We start from the raw sequence: 26,702 nt of genomic DNA, 5'->3' as shown, positions 1-26,702 counted from the left end.
TGGTGATGGTTATACAATAATGTGAATGTACTTAATACCACTTAAAAGTGATTATTTTTATGTGTATTTTACCACAATTTAAAGGAGAATTAAAGTAAGTTCGAATATAATGTGAGTTAAGAATGAGCCAGAGGTTGTAGCTTTTCTTAGGACATAACCATGCCATGTGCTTAAAATGATTTTTTTTTCAGCTTTTTAGCACATTGTTTTGCTCTATAAATCTGAGAATGAACAAACCAAAAAAGTCTGTCCTGGAAACCATGAGAAACTTTCTCTAGGTGATACAGTCAGTAGTAGAGTAAGAGAGACTGATTTCTTGCCCTGTACAACACAATCCCTGGACTGGGGCAGTCGGCTGCCTTCTCAGCTCCTGTGGTGGTGGAAGAAACTCAAGATTGGCTCCATCATAAGTGTATGGCCTCCTACTTCTTAAAGTCCTGCGTGTTCCTGGTGTACTCCCTCTCACATTTCCCATGATTCCCATGACGGCTGTTTCAGGTCTTTACCCACAATCCTCAGGGTCTTGTCTTTTCTGACTCAGGCACAAACTCCCTTAACAGCCCTTTTCCCCATGACTCCCCCCAGTTAGTTGTATGGACCAAGATTCTTTTACACCCTCAGAGGATGAGGGATCCCATCCTCCTTGTATCGGGTAGATACAACTGCATGTGATAAAGCACAAAATAACAGCGGTTTTAGAAAAATCATGTCAAGGGCACTGGGTGGCTCAGTTCGTTTGGCTCAGGTCATAATCCTGCAGTCCTGGGATCAAGCCCCACATCGGGCTTCCTGCTCAGTGGGGAGTCTGCTTCTCCTACTCCCTCCTCCCTCGGCTCATGTGCCTGCACCCTCCCTTGCTCTCCCTGACCCCCTCTCTCAAATAAATAAATCGTAGGAAAAAAAAAAAAAAACTCACTCTCCAGTAAACAGGTCTGGAGAGAAGTCCAGAGCAGGTTTGGACCTTCTGTTTTTATAGTTTGGACCTAAATTCTTATCTCGCTGTTCCACCAGCAAGGCCTCCATCTAATGGTCCCAGATGGTGTGGCGTCCTATCTGGCAGCAGGGGCCAAGAATGGACAGAAGCAGGTGAAGGGAGAACTTGTGCTTTCCCTGAAGGAAAGTTTCCAAGAAGCTGCAGGGCACTCCTGCTTATCCTGTTGGCCCCGATGGGTCATATGGCCACACCCAGTTACAGAGGAAGATGGTGAGTTTAGTCTTAATTCTCAAAGGTCATGTTCCCAACTAGAGGTCCGCTGTCTCACCGGAGAAGTGAAGAACAGATCTTGGCCAAGGAACAAATGGTCACACCACCTCCCTATGCTCCAGATCCTATCTCTCCTGCCTTCAGAGTGTTCTTGTTCTAGCAATTACCCTTTCCTTCCTCTTGTTCCTCAACTTCAAACCCATCCCTTCAGTAATTAACTGCAGATCTTACCATCATGGTTTCTCCACTGCCCTTGCACACTTTGACTTGCTATAGTCTGATGTCCTGGGCCATCATTGCAACGAAACTGGTTTTGCTGTGGTCTTGGACCTCCTATGTTCTATCAGGGGAGACACTGCAGCATTCACCTCACTCATCACTGTCGGCCACTCCTTCCTTATTTTATCTTTTTTTTTTTTTGAAGACTTTATTTATTTGACAGAGACACAGCAAGAGGGAGAACACAAGCAGGGGGAATGGGAGAGAGATGCAGCCTTTCCATTGAGCAGGGAGCCTGATGTGTGGCTCAATCCCAGGACCCTGGGACCATGACCTGAGCCCAAGGCAGATAGTTAACGAGTGAGCCACCAAAGCGCCCCTCCACTCCTTCCTTATTGAAACAGACCCCATGTTCTTCTGGTTTTAGCTCTTCAGGTTCCTTGACTAGATTTTCAGCTACCTGCCCTTTACCTGCTGGTGTTCTTCGGGGTTCTGCCCTTGATTCTCTTGCTTTAATATTCTCTCAGCTGGCATTTTGTCTATTTCCCATGGCTTTTCTGTCACCTGTATGCTAATGCCTCCAAAGCTTTATCTCCAACACTTGTTTCTTTGCTCAGCTCCAAACCTGTAGCCCAGTTGGCTTCTGTCTATCTTTTTGACTTTATTATGGAAATGTTCAAACATAACCAAATAGAGATGGTGACCTAGTGAATTTGTTGTATCTGTTACCCAGTGTCAATCATCAATACATGGCAGTGCCTTTTTTTGTTTTTGTTTTTTAAGATTTATTTATTTTAGAGAGCCAAGCCAGCAAGCAGAGGGGAGGGGCAGAGGGAGAGGAAGAGAAGCGGACTCCCCGCTGAGCTTGGAGTCCCAATTAAGAGGGCTCCACCCAGGACCATGTGATTATGACCTGAGCCAAAGGCAGATGCTCAACTGAGCCACCCAGGTGCCACTCCATGTAGTTTCAAAAAGATAGTTTCTAACACCTCAAGGCCATCTATCCAGGACCGAACTTCTCATCTTCTTCACTCCCTTCCCCTGTGTCCTCCTCAACTCTGGTAGTAGGCCAGAGAGCTGGTGTGAGGGCCCTTAATCTCCATTCCCACTGTAAGTATTACCAGCATCTGTTGCCTCTCCTATGGCCTTGTCTTTTTTTTCCCCCCTTGTGGAGCTGCTCTTCTCTGGGCCAATCCATTTCCCTCAGGCCCCCAGGGCACTAAATCTGCAGCACAGATTTGATTGGTCACTTCTTGATGTGGAAACCTTAGTAGCTCCCTGCTTAGGATCTGTGTCCTGCCCCTTACCCACTGTCACTCTCCTTTTGCAACACCTGCATACCTCCTGCCCACCCCCCTCTTCTCCACAGTCCTCCCAGGAACCCTGGGCTCCCGGGAATTGTGAATTGTTCTATAGGGCTGAAGGTATTCTGTGCCTCTTCTGCTTGTAAGCCTTTCCCTCTTCCGCTTTTATTGCTGGCTAATACCTTCAAGATTCAGATATGAGGGTGTATTAATATAACAGGTGTGGTAATGCTCAGATTGGGAGCAGACAGACCAAATCTTCTTGGCTCCTTCCCCTAAGCCACAAGGTCAGAAACCACTGAAGAGGGAAAAGAAGTAAAAAACTCCTTCCTGTGTGACCCAAGAACTGAGTCACAGAGCGGATGGCATTGTGCTTAGGGCTTCAGAGAGCCGGCTTTCCAAGATTAATTGGCTTTGCCTTAGTAGTATTTCGTAGATTTGGAAGATTCAAGCTGTGTGTGAGAGCTGGAGACTCTAGGAGCCGTTTCAGTATGAAATCTGTGGGCCTGTGTGTGTTTGCAACTTCTCACCAAAACCTGATTTTATCAAAATGACAGTCTATTACAAACAGGTTTTGGGAAGTCTTAGGTTACGCCATCAGTTTCAAGGAAAAGAGAAGCGGTAGGGTGGGGCACAAAACCACAAAGATGCTTCATCCAGTTGAACTAAGTTAGAAACCTTAGCATGTGGAGGCTTTCCCTTGTTATCTCAGGTAATACTCCTAAGAGCATGTGAGATAGGACAAGCTCAGAAACTGAACTTGGTTGGCGATTTTGACTCATCCAGGAAGTTAGGGGCCAGAGGGCAAGAATTCTTCCTTTTGCGTCTGTTGTGGCACTTGACCTCCTGTGGCTATCTTGTACGCACTCTGCTTTCCGCCCAGAGGGGTCTGGAATGTGGTCTGTCTGGTTCCAAGTTCCCTGGGAACACTCCCTAGGATGCCAGCCCAGACTCTGGGGCTGGGAGCTATACATCAGAACTGTTAGCTCGTGAAGCTGTAGTCAGTCACTAGTCTGATATGTTTCCCTTCAAATCTTTTCTGGAACAAGGTCAAATATGAAGAACTTAGAAAAGATCACATTTTCTGGAGAGCGGTTCTTTATCCCCAGGGATTGTTGTTGTCTCTTCCTGTGGTTCTACATTGGAGCAGGCTGAAGTTTTGTTGGGCTGTTACCACTAGCAGATCTCTCTTCCAGAGAAACTCAACGATCTTGTTCTGAATGGAGGAGATGGTTATGTTGCTATGACTTGGGAAGCCAGAGACACCCTCCTCTCCCTCCACCCCTGCCTGAGCTGGAACCAGGCTGCTGGGGTGCCACTAGCTAACGGTCCATTTGCAAAAGCCTGAGCTGGTTCGCCACGGTCTAGAGGAGCTTCGAGGGTTGACTTGAGTTTGGTCCAGAGGGCATACATTACTCAGCTTATCTTCAGACAGTGACACTCTCTTCTCCTTAGGAAAGAAGGACCAATGTAGCCAGAGAACCAAGTAGCAAGAAAACTATAAATGGTGTTGCAAGTCATCTCCGTTACATGTCTTGAACTGAATTTTCAAGTCCTGTATTTAGAATTTTTTACTCAAGGATCCCATTCCTACAGAGGCATCTATGGACACCATGTTTGTATCATTTGATTTTTGAGATGAACTCTGGTGCATGCCGGATGGACGTGTCTGACATGAAGCCTAGAAGCCCGGGGTCACCCTTCCTCCTCAAGCCACTCTCCCTGCCCTGGTCTTCCTCAGCTGGCTCCTCACTGCCTCAGACAATTGGGTGAGAAAGAAGATGTTGAGAGCCCTGGTTAAAGCAGTCCTCTCAGAGACCCAGAAGTGAATCAGAAAAAATAGGTGTTATCTTCGTGATGGGATTTCTTTCCCCGATACACTCAGCTTATTTTGGAGCCAGAGACTAAGAAGCAAAGAGCGGATTTTGAGAGGCCTCTGGGACTCCTGATTCTGGGGGTTGTACAGCCCCTGCAGTCAGATGCACTTACTAAAATGCAGACATCTGTATTTTCTTAGTGGTAATCAAACGACTTTGCCTTAAGTAACCGCCTCTTCAAAGGTTATTACCCACATCACATTTTAGAGATAAGCGAGAAATTCTTATTTCAAATGGCCTGAAGTAACTCTGGCCTTCTTCCCTAACTTTTAGACCTCTGGTAACCTCGCAACTTTGTGTTCAATAAGCTTGTTTTGTAGGTACAGTTTTGAGGTTCTTAGGATTAGCAGTTACATTCCCTTATAATACCAGGAATTCCCTTTGGGGCTAAGTCTGTCCTGTATGATATTTGAGTCTGTAACTTTTAAAAAGCCATTAATATTTGTATCCTCCCAGCTCCAAGTGAGATCTGTGTCTTTTTCTTCAAGTTTCACTGACTTGTTCTTCCTGACAATTCATAATAAACATGCCATCCTATTCAGTGACAGTTTATTTTGTTTTATTTTTCTTTAAAGATTTTATTTATTTATTTGACAGAGATCACAAGTAGGCAGAGAGGCAGGCAGAGGTGGTGGGGGGGGAGCAGGCTCCCCGCTGAGCAGAGAGCCTGATGCGGGGCTCGATCCCAGCACCCTGGGATCATGACCTGAGCTAAAGGCAGAGGCTTTAACTCACTGAGCCACCCAGGTGCTACCCTTCGGGGACAGTTTAAAAAAAACTGCACACTACTCGGTTCCTAGCTTTTCTTGAAATCTGTTATTCTGCTAGTGGGCTCCCTGTGGTGTGGCAGACTCTTCTGTGTGTCAGCCTCTTCCTGAGGCCATTTCTCTTACCTTGCTGGGAGCCTTGGAAGCAGTTAGAGCTCCCTGTGAGTGGAAGTCAGAGCAGGAGACAGAATGGGGCCCCTTTAGGAGCTGCTGACTCAGAACACTGTCTCATGCGAGTCTCTAGTGAGAGGGTGATTCAGGCTTGTCCTACACAGTTGGAGCTATTCACTTGGCTGAATTTCCTCTTCTCCACTGGGTGGATGTTGATAGCAGCTGAGGCTGTGAGGACTGGCTGCTCTCTGTGAAACATCTAGAACGGTTGTTCCTTTCCCTATCACTGGCTTCCTTCAGGGATTCCCCAGAGATTGGGGCCCTGGAACAGAAGTGCTGTCCCCAGATACTGCTAAGGTCAGGGAGGGCTGTTTTGATTTCTTCCCCACCAGTGGGTTGCATCATTCTGCTGATGTACGTGTGTCCTCACTCCTCTCTGATGGAGCCTGGAGGGGTTTATCAAGGCCAAAGGTGACATTTCGGCTTAAAAGATCTGTAGTATTCCGTGGATTTTTATTACCCTCACTGCAGAGAGAAGCAGCGAGGCTGTGCCAGTGTCTGCAGAGCTGTCCTTTCCCCACTGCAAGTAAACGTGAGAGCCCTCTCAGGTTGGTTCAAATCAGTTTGTCAGGAGAGCTTCTTTGAAGTCTTAAGTTGTCCTACCATTGTCCTACAATGTCTTCTGGGAAGAAAGAGCGGCAGGGCAACGTCATCTCATCTGATCTAGACTTGCCGATGAATTGACCTGAGCCACAAAGTCCAACAAGGGGACAGCTCCTTCAAGCATGACAGATAGACACTCTTCCCATATTGTAATATCTGCTCTTCTCACTAGGACTCTAAGATTCTTTAGAAATCAGTGAGACCATTTCTTGGGCCTTCCTAACTGAAAGAAATCGCCACAGCACTCTGATAAAGTAATAGCTTCATTATTACTGTTCACCCTTTTCTTACAAACCATGAACCTCCCGTCAGCCTCCCCACTCCTCAAAAATGCTGCCCTATGGGTTACAATGCCTGTTCTCTTCAGCCTCATTTGCATTACTCCCATAGGCAAACTTCTCATTTCTATTAAGTCACTCAAGTCTTTCCCTGTTGGAAAGACTTGAGTGACTTCTTTCAGAACCTTGTTAATTCTTTAGAAACCAATCCTGGGCTCTTCTCCACTGGTCCTTTGGTGCTAGGATGGTTTTGGTAAAGCAGGCATTGGAGGACAAAGGTCCTAAGAGGCTTTATCGGGATGGCCTAGTATGTTCACCAACTCAGCTCTGTAATGAACTAGAATAGTTAGGATTGCCAAGAGTTAGAATCCGCAACATAGGCTTTAGTACTGTGAGTTCTTAATCACTTAAAGGTTATGGCAGTAGATATTAAAAGTAGAGATTGTGGCAGAGATGGCTAGCTGTCTGCCAAAACCCATTCTCTTCTGGACAGAAGTTAGACCTGCCTTTGTTGACTGGTGCCATGTGAGCAGGTATGATGAGCCACTTTTAGGCCAGAGCCTTTAAAAGTAGACGAGCCTTCTTTCTTCCTCTCCTGCTGCCTTGGCCCCAGGGAGACCCAACCTTAGCCACACAGATGGCAAAGCTCTCGTGATGGCAGAGCCACAAGCCAGAAGGAGCTTGATCTCTGAATCACTGCATGGAGGAAAGCCTCCTGCTGACCTAGAATGCCCACCCCTCCACCCCGGGATGTTAAATGAACAAGAAACCAGTTTACTGGGTCTGAGCCATTGTTGTGGGGGAAGATTAGTTACAGCAGCTAAGCATACTCCAACACCTTATTTAAAAATAGTATGAATTGTGTTTATGTACAAAGGTCTATAAAGCTAGAGTAGTCAAGCCTGGGACGTGGGGTAGGGACTTTTACAATTAGATACTTCCTTATTGATTTTATAATCTTCCAGTAAGGAAAGAGAACAACAAAAATAGCAAAACAATGCTAGTATAAACTTTACTTGATGGGGGAATCATTCTTTGACCCCCACCCCACCCCCCAATCCTCTCTGAATTTCCTTTAAGTCATTTAAACACTCATTGTCCTTAGTCCTTACCTGGCACTTTTTTTTTTGAAAATAAAGAGCAGAATTGGGAGTCCTATAGGGTGGACACTCAGGCAGGGTTTCTTAAGATATTAATCCTTTCAGGGGGTCTGGTCCTCAGTTCTGTAGACCCAGGAAGAAAAGGGTTTTTGTTTAAATTTTATTATTGAAGTATAGTTGACATACAAGAGTAATTTCAAGTACACAACATAGTGAGTGGGACAAGTCTGTAGATCCACAGTGCTCACCATAAGGGGTCAGCACCTGTCCCCAAACAATGTTACTACAATATTACTGAGTATACAGGACTTATTTTATAAATGAAAGTTTGTACCTCTTAATCCCCTTCACCTACATTGCCCATCCCTCTGCCCTTCTCCCTCTGGCAACAGTATTTGAGTCTGTTTCTGGTTTTGTTTTTTAGATTTCACATATAAGTGAAATCATATGGTATCTTTCTGTCTGACTTATTTCATTTGGCATAATGCCCTTCAGGTCTATCCATGTTGTTGCAAATGGCAAGATTTCATTCTTTTTATGGCTCAGTATTTTAAAGATTTTATTTATTTGACAGACAGAGATCACAAGCAGGCAGAGAGGCAGGCAGAGAGAGAGGAGGAAGCAGGCTCCCTGCTGAGCAAAGAGCCCGATGTGGGACTCCATCCCAGGACCCTGAGATCATGACCCGAGCCAAAGGCAGAGGCTTTAACCCACTGAGCCATCCAGGTGCCCCGGCTGAGTATTTTACATGTATGTGTGTGTAATTGTAAAAATGCTGCAATGAACAGAGGAGGGCATTTACCTCTTTGAGTAAGTTAGGAACAGAAATCTTTATGTGCAGAGCTTATCAGGCTTTCTAACCCAGAGACTCACGCTAACTGCGATGTGTATACCAAAATGCCCATTCATAATTACAGTGAGCAATAGCCCTTCCAACATCCACTGTTAGGAGGCCCTCTTGCTGGTATGAGGGCAACAGGGAGTCTAAGTGAATAATCAGAGGGAGGTTGTTTGGAGAGTAAGGAATGAGAGCAAATGGAGTTGGATAATCTTAGAAGAACCCATTATATAGGCTGTGAAGTAATCTGCTGATCCACTTCACAGAGTTACACAATTAATGACCCAAATCCTTTTATGAAATTTGGTCTCTCTCCCTTGGAGAGCATTATCTTAGACTGTCAAATTCTCTTTAGGGTCTTTTATAGGCTTTTTGCAGCTTTCTTCTTTAATAGTGAGCTGAGTACTACATTCTCTCTCAGTTACTGGAGTCTACATCCTAGATTCCATGTCTGGACTTGTGTGTTCCCCCAAGTTCTGTCACTTATCCACTGGGTTGATTCCTAGGTATTTCTTATTGATCATGTGAAGATTAAATAAATTAGTCATCAACAATTAGTTAATATTAATTGGATAATAAAGCTTTTCTATTTACATGCTTAATATTATAAAACACCAGGCATGCCCTGATGTCTTATACCTACTAAGAACCTAAATGCTTGATGTGGCCCAAGGGGGTACACAGATAAACATGGATAGGGAAGGAGAAACTGACATTCAGAATCTGTCCAGCCCAAGATTATTGCCAATAGCAAGACCTGATAAAGATTATTTGACAGCACAAGCAGCGGGAGCGGGAGATGAAGAGTAGGTTCTCCGCAGAGCAGGGAGCCTGATGTGGGGGCTTGATCTCAGGACCCTGGGATCATGACCTGAGCTAAAGGCAGAGCCTTTACTGACTGAACCACCCAGGTGCCTCTGTACTGAGATCTTCTTTTTCTTTAAGATTTTATTTATTTATTTGACAGAGAGAGAGAGAGAGAGAGAGAGAGATCACAAGTAAGCAGAGAGGCAGGCAGAGGGGGAGGGGGAAGCAGGCTCCCCACTGAGCAGAGAGCCCGACTCGGGGCTCGATCCTAGGACCCTGAGATCATGACCTGAGCTGAACGAAGGCAGAGGCTTAACCCACTGAGCCACACAGGTGCCCCTGTACTGAGATCTTATAAAGTACATATCCATTATGGTTTTTTATCGTTTCAAAGGATTTTTATAGATGTTTTATTTGGTCATACTTTTTTCTCTTGGATCCCAGTGACTTTGGACTGTTATCGTATTCTCCTACCTTCAATATTTTCTCTTTCAGTTTTCCAGATCTCTGGGCATTTTCAGGATTATATTTTAAAATGCAATAACTCAGGTGCCAGGGTGGTTCAGTTGGTTAAGCAGGTCCCTTTGGCTCAGGTCATGACCCCAGGGTTCTGGGATCAAGTCCTGCCTTGGGCTCCTTGCTCAGCAGGAAGGCTGCTTCTCCCTCTAACAGCCATCCCCCTTGCTTGTGTGCACTCTATCTGACAAATAAAATCTTTTTTTAATTTTTAAAGATTTTTACTTATTTATTTGACACAGAGAGAGAGAGACGGTGAGTGAGGGAATATAAACAAGAGGCAGAGAGGGAATATACACAGAGGGAGTGGGAGAGGGAAAAGGTTTCCTGCTGAGCAGGGAACCTGAAGCGGGGCTCTATCCCAGGACCCTGGAATCATGACCTGAGTCAAAGGCAGATACTTAGCAACTGAGCCCCCCAGGCACTCCAATAAATAAAATCTTTAAGAAAAAAAAATGCAGGGGTGCCTGGGTGGCTCAGTGGGTTAAGCCTCTGCCTTCAGCTCAGGTCATGATCTCAGAGTCCTGGGGTCTGGCTCTCTGCTCGGTGGGGAGCCTGCTTCCCCCGCCCCCACCTGCCACTCTGCCTACTTGAGATCTGTCAAATAAATAAATAAAAATCTTTAAAAAAAATTATCAGATGGGGCGCCTGGGTGGCTCAGTGGGTTAAAGCCTCTGCCTTCGGTTTGGGTCGTGGTCCCAGGGTCCTGGGATCGAGCCCAGCATCGGGCTCTCTGCTCAGCGGAGAGCCTGCTTCCACCTCTCTCTCTCTGCCTGCCTCTCTGCCTACTTGTGATCTCTGTCTGTCAAATGAATGGATAAAACCTTAAAAAAAAAAAAAAAGTTATCAGAAATCCTAAACCCTTAAAAAAGAAATGCAATGACCAAAAGATACATAGAGTTCTGCAGCTGTAGCTGCTTCTTAATTTTGGGAATAGAATAAGGTTTTCCGTTTTGCTTCTGGTATTCTTTTTAGTGATGATTCACTGGATGGCCTTTTGTTACAAATCATTGCTTCTCAAATTTTTACATTCTCTTGGTTGTTTAGCTTTGAACTGAATATGGATTCAAGAGGTAAAGCTCAAGGGGTACCTGGGTAGCACAGTTATTAGTTCAGTTGTCTGACTCTTGACTTCAGCTCAGGTCGGGACCTCCTAGTTGTGGGATGGTGCCCTGTGCCTGGCTCCACGTACAGTGGAGAGCGTGCTTGGGACTCTCCACCTCTCTGACCCTGTGTGTGCGGATTCTCTCTCTCAAATTAAGTACTTTAGGGGGAAAAAAAAGGTATAAAGCTCAAAACTGTAGTTTAAATTCAAGATGGGTCCATGCTCCTCTTAATCCAGATTTTTTTTTAAAAGATTTTATTTATTTCAGAGAGAGAACATGTGCCAGCGCAAGTTGGGGGAACGGTAGGAGAAGGAGAAGCAGACTTCCCACTGAGTAGGGAGCCTGATGGAGGGCTTGATCCCAGGATCCTGGGATCATGACCTGAGCCAAAGGCAGACACTTACCTACTAAGCCACCCAGGCACCTATGATCTTAATCTAGTATTAAATCTCTGCCTGTGGGGCGCCTGCGTGGCTCAGTGAGTTAAGCCTCTGCCTTCGGCTCAGGTCATGATCTCAGGGCCCAGGGATCGAGTCCCACATAGGGCTCTCTGCTCGGTGGAGAGTCTGCTTCCCCTCTCTCTCTGCCTACTTGTGATCTCTCTCTCTCTCTCTTTCTCTCTGTGTGTCAAGTAAATAAATAAATAAAAATCTTTAAGAAAAAATCTCTGCCTGTATTACTATCCTGTGACCACTACTCTCCCCACCCTTGTCCCCCCAAATTACCTGGACTCCAGCTTGAGAAGCAGGGCCTTAAGGATACAATCTATGGTAATATTATATTCCCTGACAGTTCAGATCTGTTCATGAGAGTTGGATTACTTAGGCCTAACCCTAAAAATGGCACCAACCAATTTATTGATCTATGGTTACAGGCAAGAATGGTACTTAGGTACAAAATGAATGTGCAGTGAAGGTGGCATAGTTCTTCGGAATACGTGAAATCTGAGTGAAATATCCTAGCACATTGTCAGAATGTATCACTAGTTCTTTCAAAACAGTTTTTTTTAAAGAGATGTCTATACTTTTATTGGCCTAATGGGCTACTTGAGGGGGACTGAGGTGGAGGAGTGGGTGACCAGATGGTGGGCCAGCCATAGTCATGGGCTTGTACATGGGGGAGGACTCGCCCAGGTAGTGGCTGATCATCTTGGGCTTGATGACCTGGGTGAAGGTCCTGCTGTTGTCGAGGCCCACCATGCTGCCCACCGTCTTGGGCAGGACGTTGCTGTCCCGCATGTGTGTATTCACCATCTCTGGCTTCTCTGTGGGCACCGCCTCCTAACTGGCTCTGCACAGGTGCTTTGGAGCGAGTGCTGCTGCCACTGCTGCCATGTCAGCTACTTGGAGGATGTGGCCAGCAGGTGGTCTACGTGTATGCCACAGTAGGTGAACCTGCAGGAGGCTCACTGCTGCTTCAGCATTCTGGTATCTTGTTGGTTTTTCCAAAAAGGTCTCACTTGTTCTATACAGGGAGGAATCAAGAGGGATTCTCTAGGAAACAAACTGTAGTCAATACACATTTTAGGGGCAGATAATTTGGGTCCTGCTTCTGCCACTTAGCAGCTATGTAATTTGGGGACTTTATTTCCTTATCTATAGAATGGCATGCTTTAGTTGCCAATAGGACTGTTGTGAGTTTAAATAATTTATGTCAAACGGGGCGCCTGGGTGGCTCAGTTAATTGGGTGTCCAACTCTTGGTTTTGGTTGAGGTCATGATCTCAGGGTTGTGAGATCTGGCCCCACGTCCGGCTCTGCGTGCTTAGTGCAGAGTCTGCTTGAGATTCTGTTTCCCTTTCTCCTCCCTTTTCTAACGTAAGTAAATAAATAAATCATTTTAAAAATCAATAAAAAAAAAAGGAAGCATTTACATCAAGCAATTAAAACACTGCCTAGGATCTTTGTAAGTAACAAATGTTTGGCATTTCTCTTTTAGGATGCTTTAGATCCTCAGACTGGCCTTTCATTAAAAAAAAAAAAAAAAAGTTTATGGGTGCCTGGGTGGCTCAGTTGGTTGGATGACTGCCTTCAGCTTGGGTCGTGATCCCAGAGTACTGGGATTGAGTCCCACATTGGGCTCCCTGTTTAGCGGGGAGTCTGCTTCTTCCTCTGACCCTCTCCCCTCTCATGTTCTCTCTCTCAAATAAATCTTAAAAAAAAAAAAAGTTTATAACATGAAAATTTCTATGTATTTTTTATCTAAATTAATAGTACTTAATTTACTGTAAATCCTATGGTTCCTTTTGGTATGTTACTTGTACTCTGTAACTCTGGGATATCTAAGGTCTAATTGCTACCAATTTTGTGACTGTTGGGTTAAACCAGTGGATGTTTCTGGACTTCACTTTCCAAATCCAAGTTTCTTTGTCTGTAAAATGGCATTCCTAATGGGATCTACCCCCACAGGATTGCTGGGAGAATGAGACCATCCTGCCAGTCACATGACATTTTGAATTTTACTGTGGCAAAATGAGTATGACATGTACTTTGTCACAAGTTCTGTTTTGTGGCCCAGGCCAGTAAGAGTTGGAATAACATACAATTAATCTTGTCATTCCCCCATGTGTTTCCAGGCTGCCGCCTAAAAGATTTTGGAGATTTGAGTTTTACTCCAGTCCCTAAAGATGATCTCTACAACAACCTGATAGTGAATCCTCGCTCCGTGGGCCTTGCCAACCAGGAACTGGCTGAGGTGGTTAGTAGAGCCGTGTCAAGTGGCTACAGTTGTGTCACTGTGGGAGGAGACCACAGGTAAGCTGGGATGCAGGGGTGGTGGGGGAGCTGGATTGTATGGTGCTTTGGGCTAATCAGTTAGCCTGTCTTGTTTCCCCACTTAAGAGGACAGTACCCTTCAGAACTTTTATGACATGATGTGCTTAATAGCATTTTAATAGCTAAGATCCTGAGCTGCTGGAGGCACCTGTGGTTTTCATTGTTAAGACACAATGTATATGATAGTATGATGACAAGCTCAGAGGCAGACTAAGCAAAGTTTTTAGACATGGTATGTTCCTATTTCATTTTGTGCTTATCTCTTGTAAAGTTTTCCTAGGAAGAAAGGTCTTATGACCTTCATTTGGCCATTTGGGAGAATTAGAAGGATCCATCAGTAGTCTGAATTTGTGAGGTATTTGTGTGTGTGTGTTAAAGCATTTCTGCTAACCTGTTATAGATTTCCCACTTGCCATGTGACTATGTTCTCTATCTTCACCGTGTGGACCCGGAGGTGACTAATAGGTCCTTCTCTTAGTGAGTCAGCATGTACTTTATTGAACACTGCTTGGTGTGTTCTCAAGCAATGCTAGGGATTGTGGAAACTGTGACCTAGTAGGACTAGATGAAATAAATACACATGGGATGAAAAAATATACTGAATTCTACAGAATTTTAGAGAAGGGAGAGATCATTCTGGGCCAGAGGAGTCCTATTTGAACTAAGTAATAAAGGTTTTTGGTAGAAAGAAAAACAGCATTCAAATACTAGGATTGCTGACTGGGCACTTCATATATATTCTCATTTACCCCTCATAATGCCATGAGGCAGATGCAGTTTTACCTGATTTACTGCTAGGAACACTGAGGGACAGAGGTCAGATAACTCAACTTCTAGAACCAGGAAGTAGCAGGGTGGGATTCAAATTCAGTGTGACCTCTGAAGGCAATTAACTTTTCTTTTGAGAGCCAATCCAGTAACTTCCCCTGTGGTGCACAGAGAGCTTTTTTTCCCCCCTTAACAGAGGTTGAAATCTGTTACAATTTTAAGTGCAGGTAGATTTCCTCATTAGGAATAAAATTTTAAGTAGAGTAAGAGCAGTCCCCATTCTCTACAGCGATGAAATTAAATCAACTAGAGGGTGGATATTCCTCTTAGCTCAGTGTTCGCTCTCAATTGTATTGACCTACTAATGATTGTCTGATTATCATAGTCTTTGGCTTTTCTTTTGTCTATAGCTATCTATTGCAGCCCTGTCACTATTCCTTATTCCCTGTTCAGTGCTCAAATCTAGGTCATCTGAAGATTCTAGAAGGGATGAGTATATAGACTGAACAGCTACTGAACATTTTAAAGGAAGGTGGCATCATTAGGTCACCCTGCTCCTTTTACACAGTATAAAGTATTCCCTTAGACATCAGACTGACTTAAATAAGACAAATTATCGCCGCCTTCTAGAAAAAAGGAAACTGTCTAGTAAAACTAGATGATTTGTCCTAAATCACTTAAATTTCCCAGAAATTTCCCTTTCTGGGAAAAACCCGATTCTGACTTAATCCACTACTTTTCACACTAGACTGTGCTATCCTTCATGGAGGGCCCTACATGGAGCATGGAGCTTAAAATGCTGTCTCATGCCATACTAAGGAGAGCTGTAGTTAGTTTCTTAGATGCTTAAGTTGCATCTCCCATCTATGTCAAATTCTTCAGTTACTGGGAAGCTGGGCAGCTTTCCAAACAGGATTTCATCAGCTATATTCCTATAACTGGGACAGGACAGTTGGCCAATGTACACAGAGTCCAAGGACAAGGAGAGGCAAAAAAATAAACATGGATATTTGAATGCCATGCTAATATATAGAAGATAACATGCAAATAAACATTTATTCAGTCATCTAAATGAGGTCTTTAATTGGGTTCCCGTTACTTTAAGGTCTTTATGTGATACTTCCTAAAAGGAAATGTCAAAATTGTTACTTGCTAAAAAACTATAATGCAAATTTTTATCCTTAAAAAGTGAATGATTCTTTGAAAATAATTAGATCTCCCTGGTCTTCCTTAAGAAGTATTAAGTATTTGTGAGTTCTTACATGTAGAACACATCATTTAACTGGATTTCTTTTTAAAAAATACTATACATTTATTATACGTTATATATTTTGAATATGAACTGAATATATAAATATATAATAGGCATTTATATATTATATATAAAGTTCATAGGATACTGCCTTATTATAGCAATATAGAAATTTATCTGAGTTCAGGACTGTGTAACATAATTTTTTTTCTTAAGGCACAAATAGTAAAAAATTCCTCTGTGATTGAGGAGCCATTAAAAAAAACCAGTTTTTGAGATAGAATAATTTAGAGGAAAGAAGGGAAAAAAAATCTTTGATTTTACAGGCATTTTGTTCATGGCTTATGGTATTAGTTATTTTGCTAATAAAAGAATAACAGAATTCACAGGTAAAATGGGGGATATACATGCTAACTAATCATATACTCAGAAAATTTTTTCCTCTAATTATATACATATACACATGTATGGATGTATATGTACGTATTTTTTCTTTCATTTAACTGGATTTCATTCACTGAACAATACTGAGGTCCTTTTCTGGGCCAGGGCTAATGAATGAAATTTTAGGGATTTGTGGGGGGAATACAGACATCTGTCAAACTAGAAGGGTAACCAGTCAACAAGCTTTGAATCTTTGGAACCTTCTCTTTCTCCCTCATTCAAGGTTAATCTTTGGGAACTACAGGCCTGGAGACTTTTGATCATCCAAATCCAGCCCTAGTCTGGGGCCCTAACTTTACCCGGAGGACAAAGTGTGAGCTGCACTGACTGAGGATATTTGTTATTAGTGATGTTTGCCAAACAGAGGGCCTCAATTACTGTGTTTGTTCCTTGTAGCCTGGCAATCGGTACCATTAGTGGCCACGCCCGGCACTGCCCAGATCTTTGTGTGATCTGGGTTGATGCCCACGCTGACATCAATACACCCCTCACCACTTCATCTGGAAATCTCCATGGACAGCCAGTTTCATTTCTTCTCAGAGAACTACAGGACAAGGTCAGTGGGCTGAAATGAAAAGGCTTTGTAGGGGTTATGCTGGGGCTTTGAGAACTAGTTTGGTTAAGATTTCTATGAAGGATGGGCTGAGGGTGGTGGTAGAAATGTTTAGTATACCTTCATTTGTTCATCAAACATTATTATGGGCTAAGCAGTCTAGTCGATGCTAGGGATATAAAGACTACTAGGAAAAGGTCCCCTGCTCTGGGGGGAGGGTGTGTGTGTGTGTGTGTGTGTGTGTGTGTGTGCGCGCGCGCGCGCGCGCATCAGTCATAATTTGCAAGAAAGGAAAGTGGCAGTGGGTAGTAACTCTAATGATTGATACACCCTCTGCAGGAGGACTTCTTGGTTAGAGGCTCCCAGGCCTGCCTCACTCTCAGACCCATTGGTCTAGAGGAAAGCAAAAACCACGATTATCTCTAGGTAATATTTTCCTAGGTTGGTCAGAAGACATGGGAGTCCATGTTAAGCACAGACTAGAATCTGTATACATTCTTCCCCTCAGTGAGGGACCAAGTTAAACCAGGATAGTACAAAAGTTATTCATTAGGCAGAATTTGTGTTTTGGCTGTAGACAAATTAAGATGGCAACCAGATTGTGTTTCAAGAACCAATCTGTAAACAATTCAGTAACATACAAAGGGGTGGAAAAGGGCTAATCAGCAGTATTCCTGCTATTTAGGTAAGTTAATGAGAAACCGTGGCTACCTTAGGAGAAATTTTTTTTTTTTATTCTGAGAAATCTGTTCTTCAGCTGCCTTCTGAATCATTTCTACTTTTTTAAGTTCTCTTTCCCAGATCAGGTGAGTCTGGTGTTGCTTTAAGCATGTCCTGTAGGTAGGAGGAGAAAGCAGATGGCATATATTGGGAAACACACGGTGATTATCCTGGTGAGACCAAGAATCCTTGATGAGTCCTGTCCATTCCTCTTTTGACAGGTACCACAACTCCCAGGATTTTCCTGGATCAAACCTTGTATCTCTTCCCCAAGTATTGTGTATATTGGTCTAAGAGATGTGGACCCTCCTGAACAGTAAGTTGATACACTGGGGTTAAGCTTTGGGTCTATCCCAGCCATTTATGTTTTTGACAGGGTGTTCCTTGCCTTAATCTCTTAGAGGTCACTAACAGGACAGACACCGCCCCGCCCCCCCCAATATACTTGATTAAAAATGTTCTTTAAACTAAGGACTCCTGTGCTTGCTTTGGCAGCACATATACTAAACCAAGGACTCCTTCCTTTATCTCTCACAGTTTTATTTTAAAGAATTATGATATCCAGTATTTTTCCATGAGAGACATAGATCGACTTGGTATTCAGAAGGTCATGGAACAGACATTTGATCTGCTAATTGGCAAGTAAGTAACTTATAATGGATGTCTACTTACAAAGGGAAAAGTCCCGAAGGAAATAGGGCAGACTCCCAGTGAGCAACACACTTTAGCCTAGCTCTTAAGGACAGCAGCGTTTCTTTTAAAATAAAAGCAAAATATGTACACACAGAAAACACTCAAATAATTTGGAAAGGGAGATTATGAAACATAGGTCCTATTCTTCCTCTGGGGTTGAGATGGGGTTTCCTTGAAGTCACTGGCCACCTCCTCTGTGTCTCATGAATTTCTCTTTAGCTCCATTTTTAATGCCCATCTTTTGAGACGGGAAGCATTCACAACTGCCCCCTTCTTCCTAAGCTCACTGTTGATACATCTGCAAGTTTTATATTGAGCACATTTTGGTAATATAGAAAGATGGCAGATAAATGCCAATCAAAGGCTAGGTTTTTTTTTTTAATTTTTAATGAATGTATAATGTATTATTAGCCCCAGGGGTATAGGTCTGTGAATTGTCAAAGGCTAGTTTTAAGATGTTCTCAGTGCTAAGACTTTATGTTCAAGTGATTAATGTAATTGCTACCTAGTAGTATGTCATTTCTTAAGCTGTAAGAAATTTAGTTATCTACAATATAAGTGTCAGTTGCTAGTTTCTACTTTAGGATACCTGTGCTAAACTGAAGCTAAAACTGGGAGATAAGATTGCAGACACCACATCAATTCCATTCAGCTGTCGTTACACAGAGAGAGTAAGAGCAACTGTAACCTAGGTCAGTCTAATGTGAGTCAGACTCTGTCAGAGCCCAGTCTCATGGGGAAGTGAAGAACTGTTAATGCGAAAGGCTCTAATGCCTAGGTTAAGTCAGAAATACAAACTGGAGTCAGTCCAAGGCACAAAGAACAAATGGCAAAATTATGAGGTGGTATGTAGGAAGCAAATATGTTAATACATAGTAACTTCCAAGAGTAGAAAACCTAGAAATGTGTATTAGCAAAGTACCAGGACTAACAGCAGCAAAATCAAGGAGTTGCAACTGTAGAAAGGATCAATGTCCAAGCACACCCAAGTGACTGTTCTTATCTTCCCCTCAAGAAGACAAAGGCCAATCCATCTGAGTTTTGATATTGATGCCTTTGACCCTACCCTGGCTCCAGCCACAGGAACCCCTGTTGTTGGAGGACTGACCTACCGAGAAGGCATGTACATTACTGAGGAAATACACAATACAGGTAAGAAGGGATCAACCTGCTAACTGTGTGAGTAAATACGCTGATGCCTTTTGCATTCTGGAGGGCTTCTTCTACTATTTCAAATCATTACAGATACTGTTTTTGTTTAAACTTCTTTAAAAACCCCATGGTCAGGCTAATAAAGGATAGTCATTTGAAGGCATGTATGGACCTGGCTCATATCAAAATATAAGAAGTACTGAATAAAAAATTGTCTACTTAAATACTTATTAAATACAAGAATAACTTGACAAACCGATGTAGTTCTTCGCATCTGAACTGTCTAAAGGCAGACTCAGATTAAAAGGCAAGGCCAAGAGGCTTACCCTAACATTAAAATAAGTTAGTTCCCTTTGGAGTTGAGAATGGGGAGTTAAACCTTCTCTTAAAGATATTTCTTTTTTTTTTTTTTTTTAATTTATTTGACAGACAGATCACAAGTAGGCAGAGAGGCAGGCAGAGAGAGAGAGAGGAGGAAGCAGGCTCCCTGCAGAGCAGAGAGCCCGATGCGGGACTCGATCCCAGGACCCTGAGATCATGACCTGAGCCGAAGGCAGAGGCTTAACCCACTGAGCCACCCAGGCGCCCTCTTAAAGATATTTCAAAGCTGGACAGTATCTCGGGTCCCTTCATAAAGGTTATGCCTTATACCAGAGCTTTGATAGGAGCTTTAATGTTTGATAGGTTTTTTTTTTTAAGATTTTATTTATTTATTTATTTCACAGAGAGAGAGAGAGAGATAGAGAGAGAGAGAGATCACAAGTAGGCAGAGAAGCAGGCAGACAGAGGGTGAAGCAGGGTCCCTGCTGAGCAGAGAGCCAGACGTGGGGCTCGATCCCAGGATCCTGAGATCATGACCCGAGCCGAAGGCAGAGGCTTAAACCACTGAGCCACCCAGGCTCCCCTGATAGGAGTTTTAATATGGGGATACTAAAGATGAATGGTGACAAAGATTAATGAGTTGGCTACACAGGTTACTGTCACCCCATTCATCCTAGTTTGCAGTTTCCATTTCTGTCAGAAAGCTTCTACTTCCATGAAGGTTACTTTAAATGACCTTTCCTTGCAAAAATTAAACAACTACCACATGATACTTCAATACCATTTCATGAAATTGGGGTCTAAACAGCAGAGAGCCCACAATGAAAGGTCTAGTGCTATGGGAAACCCTTGAGTGGTTGGGATACATAGGGAAATTGAGGAATGTTCTCTCTGGAGCCTACTGGAACCTCAGACACTAAAGGAAGGAAAAGAATGCTTAGTTTATCAGGTCTGACAGTGGTAAGATAGTCGCATTTTCAGACCCACAGTCTTAGATGTTATCAGTTGTCCTTCCGTTAGTGGCCACTGAACCTGTGTGTTCAATCTTCCATTTTGGTTCCCAATGACCCTACTTAGAGCAGGGGTTAGTAATGTCTAGTAGTTAGGTGGGGTAGTGGTTACACCTCATCGCTCCCTCCCCTGCTACATTATTTCTATTCCAAAAGACTATCATAACAGTGTTAACTAGCTACATAAAGCATTTTGCTTAAATTAGAGGGTGACAGTAGTCTGGAAAACATAGGTAATAGCTATTTCTAATAGCTCAAACATTCTTGATTACTTCTGGGCTATACCAAAGACTCAGGTTTAGCTGAAATGAGACACACAGATCATCAAACACCCAGATGTTCGCACAGTGGAAATGCTGCAATGACATGCTTGGACTATGCACTCCTAATAAGACTGCACACTAAACAGATCTATATGCCCGTGTTTCTAGGCATGATAGCTACCATAAGTATTTGCATACCTGTATTCTCCAAACTAGTTCAGATGACTTGAAGAGGTAGATTAACTTCATCCAGAATAACCAACTAAAAAGTTAAATACCTCAGAGAAGTAGGCTTGTGTGTTAGGGGTATGAAGTAGAAGGCAGGTCTGGATAGGTTCTTCTTCCCTTCTCAAACCCTTTAGTGTAAGTTCTTAACCCCTCACAGAAGGCAGTAAGTTCAAATTAAAGTATGGCCAAGTATTCCCTTGACTAAGTGCAAGATATTGGGTCACTACGATGGGACAGCTCAGACCTGCAGGGATAAGACTAAGAGATGCACTAATGACTATACTTAGCGCATGTGGGGTGCCTTAAGAGAGCAACGGAGTTCAAAAATGGGATGGCTCAAAAGAGGGAAGATGATCTCTTCATACAACTCTAGACAGACATCTGGAAGGTTCCTAGTAATACTGGACATGGCACACATTTTCCCATGTAGGTGGGAAAATCCTTGTCTACCTCTTCCCCACAAGCTCTTTCCTTATCCAGACAGCGTGACAGCTCTGCCTATTAAGTTGGTTGAAAAGGGATGATAAATTGTAATCTTACTCTAGTATACAGTGTTTGAACTTCCTGCCCAAGACGAGGTAGGTATAAGGAGCTTCCTGACAGTGTGTAATTTTAATAGTAGAAAATGACTTTTTACCTTGGCTTGTTCTGTCTAGTGGGATGACCCTCTACTACCCTGAAAGTAACAGCTAGGGTAGCTTCTGAGGGTTTGTCATATTTTGTTCTTTCAGGGTTGCTGTCAGCACTGGATCTTGTTGAAGTCAATCCTCAGTTGGCGGCTTCAGAGGAAGAGGCCAAGGCTACAGCTAGCCTGGCAGTGGATGTGATTGCTTCAAGTTTTGGTCAGACAAGAGAGGGAGGGCACATTGTCTATGACCAACTTCCTACTCCCAGTTCACCAGATGAATCAGAAAGGGAAGAACGTGTGAGAATTTAGGAAATTCTGTGTGCTGACATGTTTGTCACGAAAGACATTCCAGAATTATGAGGCATTTGAGGAGACACATACTAACTGGTCATCTGGGTCAATACTGCCTTAATGAGAACATTTGCGCATTCTTACAACTGTAAAGTTTCCTTTCCTCCTCCATTTTGGTGACCAATAATACTACTGTAAGTTTGTTTTTTCTTTTTGCAGTTCACAGAGTATTAATATGTTGGAATACTACGTAAATTTAAAGACGTCATAAACAGCATTTATTACGTTGGTATATCATACTGGTCTTGTTGCTATTCCTTCACAGTTATGCGGTTTTTTGTCTTCCCTCCCACCTCCCACGGTCTGGCTACACAGAGCATCCTCGAACCATTACCTCAGAGCAGCACTATGCTTATTCCCCATCTTTAACACCGTTCATTCACAGGATCAAAGTTCTGGTCCACAAACCCTTCCCTCTAGGAAGTTCAGTGCTTGTGAAAGAATTTGTAGTACACCAGGCCCCCTAGGATGGCCAGCTCCAGTATGATGACGATGGAAAGTAGCAGCTTGTTGGTTGTCACTCTACAGAGAGAAGCAAAGTAGGGAACAGTCAGAAGTGTGGATGACCTTATTTCTTTCTGTTCTTAATACTCAGGGGTTTGACGATGTAGCCAAGGCTGGATATACTGTGAGGCACACTGAATTGTTTTTTGTAAATCACACAGCCACTCAGCAGTTCTTTAGCTGGTAAATGCCAACTTGAAAGCTTTTTTCAGTTTAACTTAAGGGTAACACTACCTCACAGAAATACTGATGATTGGGATAACAGATGATAACAGATACCAACACATAAAAATGGTTTCTTCATTTTAAAATATGTTCAAATAGTAGTTAATTCCTCACTTTAAAAACGGGTTTTCTAGGGGTACCTGGCTGGCTCAGTTGGAAGAGCATGCAACTCTTGATCTCGGGGTCGTGAGTTCAAACACCACACAGGCTCTAGAGATTACTTAAATTAAAAAATCTCACTTTTTCATATTTAATATATATTTTTATAAATAGCTCCTTCCAGAAAAAAAAATTTTTTTTTTAAGATTTTATTTATTTATTTGACAGAGAGATCACAAGTAGGCAGAGCAGCAGGCAGAGAGAGGGGGGGAAGCAGGCTCCCTGCTGAGCAGAGAGCCCGATGCGGGCCTCGATCCCAGGACCCTGAGATCATGACCTGAGCTGGAGGCAGAGGCTTTAACCCACTGAGCCACCCAGGCGCCCTTTTTTTTCTTTTTAAAGTGGGCTCCACACCCAACATGGGGCCCGAACTCACAATCTCAAGAGTTGCACGCTCAACCAATGAAGTGAGTGCCCTGAAAAATATTTCTGAAATCAGGTTGAATCATATTTGAAAAAAAACAAATATGATACTGCTAACTATTCTTCCTCCATCAACCCAAATGAACATCTTTATAAAATTAGTGTAAGAGCTTCAAAAATTTACTCTTTTGTTAACAAAGAATGTCATCTCTGGTTCTCACGTTCACTCTAAATTGAAGGTTTCCTTTTGTTTGACAAGGCATTTACCATTGTTTAGGAAAACCTCATGGCTCAGTTATAGTTTTGTGTATACTAACTACCCACTTTAGGGTTTTTTTTTGTTTTTGTTTTTTTAAAAGTTGACTTTTTGCTAACAGGGCAGAACTCCCTGATAAGGAAGAGGCTGACTACCATGAAGGACAAGCAGAGCCAAAAGCAAGTACTAAGCAGTAGTAGTAAAAAGTTTTTTTCTAACCAAGTTTATACAAATATACTTCAAGGAATATAAAGCTCCATGAGTCCCATGTGCTCTGAAAAATATAAGCTGGGATTAAAAGTGGACAAATTTCTCACTACTCAAGTCAGAGCAGCATATACTTTTTTATTTTTTAAAGATTTTTTATTTGAGAGCACAAGTGGGGGAGGAGCAGAGGGAGAGGGTGAAGCAGACCCCCTGCTCAGATCCATCCCATCCCTGGGGCTCCATCCCAGGACCCTGGGATCATGACCTGAGCTGAAGGCAGATGCTTAACCTAACTGACTGAGCCACCCAGGCGCCCCAGAGCAGCATATACTTTTAACAAAGAATTTTGCCCTGGGGTATTTAATTAGAAAAGATAATACTTTATCAGAACCTTTGCAAGTCACTGTTTGTCTTAGTCACAAAATTTCTCTTAACTCTATTTTTTTTCAAATCTTTTTTTAAAAAGATTTTATTGATTTATTTGACAGAGATCACAAGTAGGCAGAGAGAACAGGCAGAGACAAAAAGAGGGAGGAAGCAGGCTCCCTGCTGAGCAGAGAGCCCGATGTGGGGCTCGATCCCAGAACCCTGGGATCATGACCTGAGCCGAAGGCAAAGGCTTTACCCCACTGAGCCACCCAGGCGCCCGTCTTAACTCTATTTTTAAAATTATTTTCTGGGTGCGCCTGGGTGGCACAGTCATTAAGCATCTGCCTTCAGCTCAGGTCATGATCCCAGGGTCCTGGGTTCGAGCTCCACATCGGGCTCTCTGCTCAGCAGAGAGCCTGCTTCCCCGCTCTCCCACTCCCCCTGCTTGTGTTCTCTCTCTTGCTGTTGTGTGTTCCCTCTCTCACTGTCATGTTCCCTCTCTGTCAAATAAAATCTTTAAAAAAAGAAAACAAACTTACTTTCTGGACATTGAACGGAGAATCTTTCGACTTTTGCTCAAGTTTTCACTTGTGTTTACCAGCTGGGAAGAGAAAATAGCAATTATTTCCCCCTTCTAAAGTACATACTGTAGAACTTGAAGGTTCCTAAACTGACCATGGGCATTAAAGGGTGTGTTCTGAAAAATTCCATCAAACCAATTAGAATGATGGCCTCTGAATATATATGTAGAAAAACCGGAAAGGACAAGATACTCGAGTACTCAGTAAATAGGCTTAGGAATTCTTATATCTCAAGGTTACTGTGGAGAACTCCTGGGACCAAACTGATTCTTCACCTTGGCCACTCAAAACAGAAAAAGACTTCAAGTGTACCTCCGTCGATAACTGTGAGGAAACTTCAGATTTGAATTTCATCAGCCAAACTCCAGGGGAGCTTCTTGAGGTTTTGTTTTTGTAGGCTGGTGGATTTCCACTTTTGGGATCTGGTTCTTTTTTCTTTAGCCCTTTTACAGATACATTGAATTGTGAAAGGGATCATTCTTTTAAAAGCTTTTTAAAAAATTACTTTCTTTTGGTTGCCTGTTAATATCTAGATTGCTGGGGGATATTTCAACAGATGCCATCTGCCATCTGTTCCATTCCCCAGTGGCCATAAGTAAGCTGATCGCTCAGCTTGTTCCTTGGCTTTTAAATTCAACCAATCCATCTAATGTGTTAAAACCACCTAGTCGGTAAACAAGTTGCCTTCTCTACAGTATACCTTGAATTCAGTGGTTGTGAATTTTTACTGGGAGGCAAAGGTGTCATTCTGATTTAAGAATGGAGAACTGCAACTCTTAGGATATATGAGGAAATCTTCTCCAATCCCCACATGGAGGAAGTCATCCAAGTCTTGCCAATAGTATCTGTTCTTCAATTTGTATTGGCCTCATAATGTTAAGAATATAACATTCTATTGGCAAGTTGTACTATTTTTAAAATTCCTATGCAGGTGTATGGAAAGGGAGGAAGGAGATGTTTTTCAGAGGCCTTAATATAGTTATTTCCCGTTTTTTTCCCACAGCAATCTAGCTTACCTTGGGTAACAACAGAGTTATAGTCCAGGACTGAACCTCTACTCTGTCAGCAGTACTATTTTATGACATGTGGAAAATAGCCTTGGATCTAAAGGACAAAAAAACTAGGATTGTTTAAGTGGATGGTGCTTTCATAAGAACAGCATAATATCCTACTATAGATAGATTAATATGAGAAAAATCTCAGGTTGGTAATCTAGGAATTGAAGGACAGAGTGGCTACAATCTTAGAGTTGACAATCTTCCATAAATGCAGAAACTGGGTTTCTTCAGTCTTTTTTTGGCCTCCAGTGACCTCTAAATCCAAGGGGTAAAATTATTTTCAAGATAAATCTCTCAGCTGAGAAAAGTGTAACCGTCTAAGAGGTCCTAACCCTGAATTCTGAACTGCTGTAGCTTCTGACAGTGGCAAGGCATTAGGATATAAAGGGCCCACCTACTTTCCCCTATCTGCTCAGACTTACCCTATTCTTAGTACGTTCCAACTGTTCACGTTGTTCCCCCAGCTCTTCTATGATTTCTGAGCCAATCTGGTCAGTCTCTGTGGCAATCCGATGAGAACGCTCAATGCTCTGTGTGGCCCGGTTCAGGCTGTCTGTGCCTTGTAGAAGCAATGCCCTTTGAGACTGTAACCGGTTCTGACAGGAACCGGTAAGGAAGAGAAATGTTATATTCATTTACCAGCACATTCCTTGTGACCCTTCTGATGTAAGAAGGGATATAGTGCATGTAGTGATTTTCATTACTTTTAAGACTTTAAAGATGCTAACTATAAATTATTAGAATCCAATACAAGATCACATACCTCCTATGCCACTGCTTGTTATACTTAAATGTGAGGGAAGAAAAGAATTAAAAACATCAGAGCACTTTCCCTGATTTGGTGGTGAATTTGAACTGACTTGTGGACTAACAACAACTGAGAGGCAGTGGCCCAAGTTTGGGGTGCAGGAGCTATCCGAATATGCGTACAACCTGTAACTGTTGACAGGGCAACAAACCAACCAACTTAACTCCACAGCCTAGAACTAGATTAATTCACTGAAGATTTCCACCTGACCAGTACTGAGGAATGA

At 42.9% G+C, this 26,702-nt stretch overlaps 2 protein-coding genes across 3 annotated transcripts in view; one reads left to right on the top strand and one right to left on the bottom strand.

Annotated features, from left to right (window-relative positions):
- The window catches only part of ARG2 (arginase 2), a 29,934-nt gene extending 7,756 nt beyond the window's left edge, over window positions 1–22,178 (top strand). Inside the window, exons 3-8 of one of the 2 annotated variants that reach the window (XM_032875126.1) lie at window positions 13,365–13,542; window positions 16,424–16,583; window positions 17,522–17,616; window positions 17,838–17,942; window positions 19,012–19,145; window positions 21,699–22,178. In XM_032875126.1, coding sequence (XP_032731017.1) covers window positions 13,365–13,542; window positions 16,424–16,583; window positions 17,522–17,616; window positions 17,838–17,942; window positions 19,012–19,145; window positions 21,699–21,904 — 878 coding nt within the window. In that variant the 3' untranslated portion in view covers window positions 21,905–22,178. Of the gene's footprint in view, window positions 1–13,364; window positions 13,543–16,423; window positions 16,584–17,521; window positions 17,617–17,837; window positions 17,943–19,008; window positions 19,146–21,698 lie in introns of both variants that reach the window. The other variant, XM_032875125.1, reaches the window with a different exon arrangement.
- Window positions 22,142–26,702, bottom strand: part of VTI1B (vesicle transport through interaction with t-SNAREs 1B) — a 29,410-nt gene continuing 24,849 nt past the window's right edge. Inside the window, exons 4-6 of the mRNA XM_032875129.1 lie at window positions 26,091–26,264; window positions 24,569–24,630; window positions 22,142–22,468 (exon numbers count right to left, since the gene is read on the bottom strand). Coding sequence (XP_032731020.1) covers window positions 22,372–22,468; window positions 24,569–24,630; window positions 26,091–26,264 — 333 coding nt within the window. The 3' untranslated portion in view covers window positions 22,142–22,371. The remainder of the gene's footprint in view (window positions 22,469–24,568; window positions 24,631–26,090; window positions 26,265–26,702) is intronic.

This window comes from Lontra canadensis, unplaced genomic scaffold, assembly GCF_010015895.1.
Source record: "Lontra canadensis isolate GAN:19392208 unplaced genomic scaffold, GSC_riverotter_1.0 scaffold55, whole genome shotgun sequence".
In the NCBI taxonomy this organism is placed as follows: domain Eukaryota; kingdom Metazoa; phylum Chordata; class Mammalia; order Carnivora; family Mustelidae; genus Lontra; species Lontra canadensis.
This window is presented reverse-complemented; position numbering and strand designations above follow the sequence as displayed.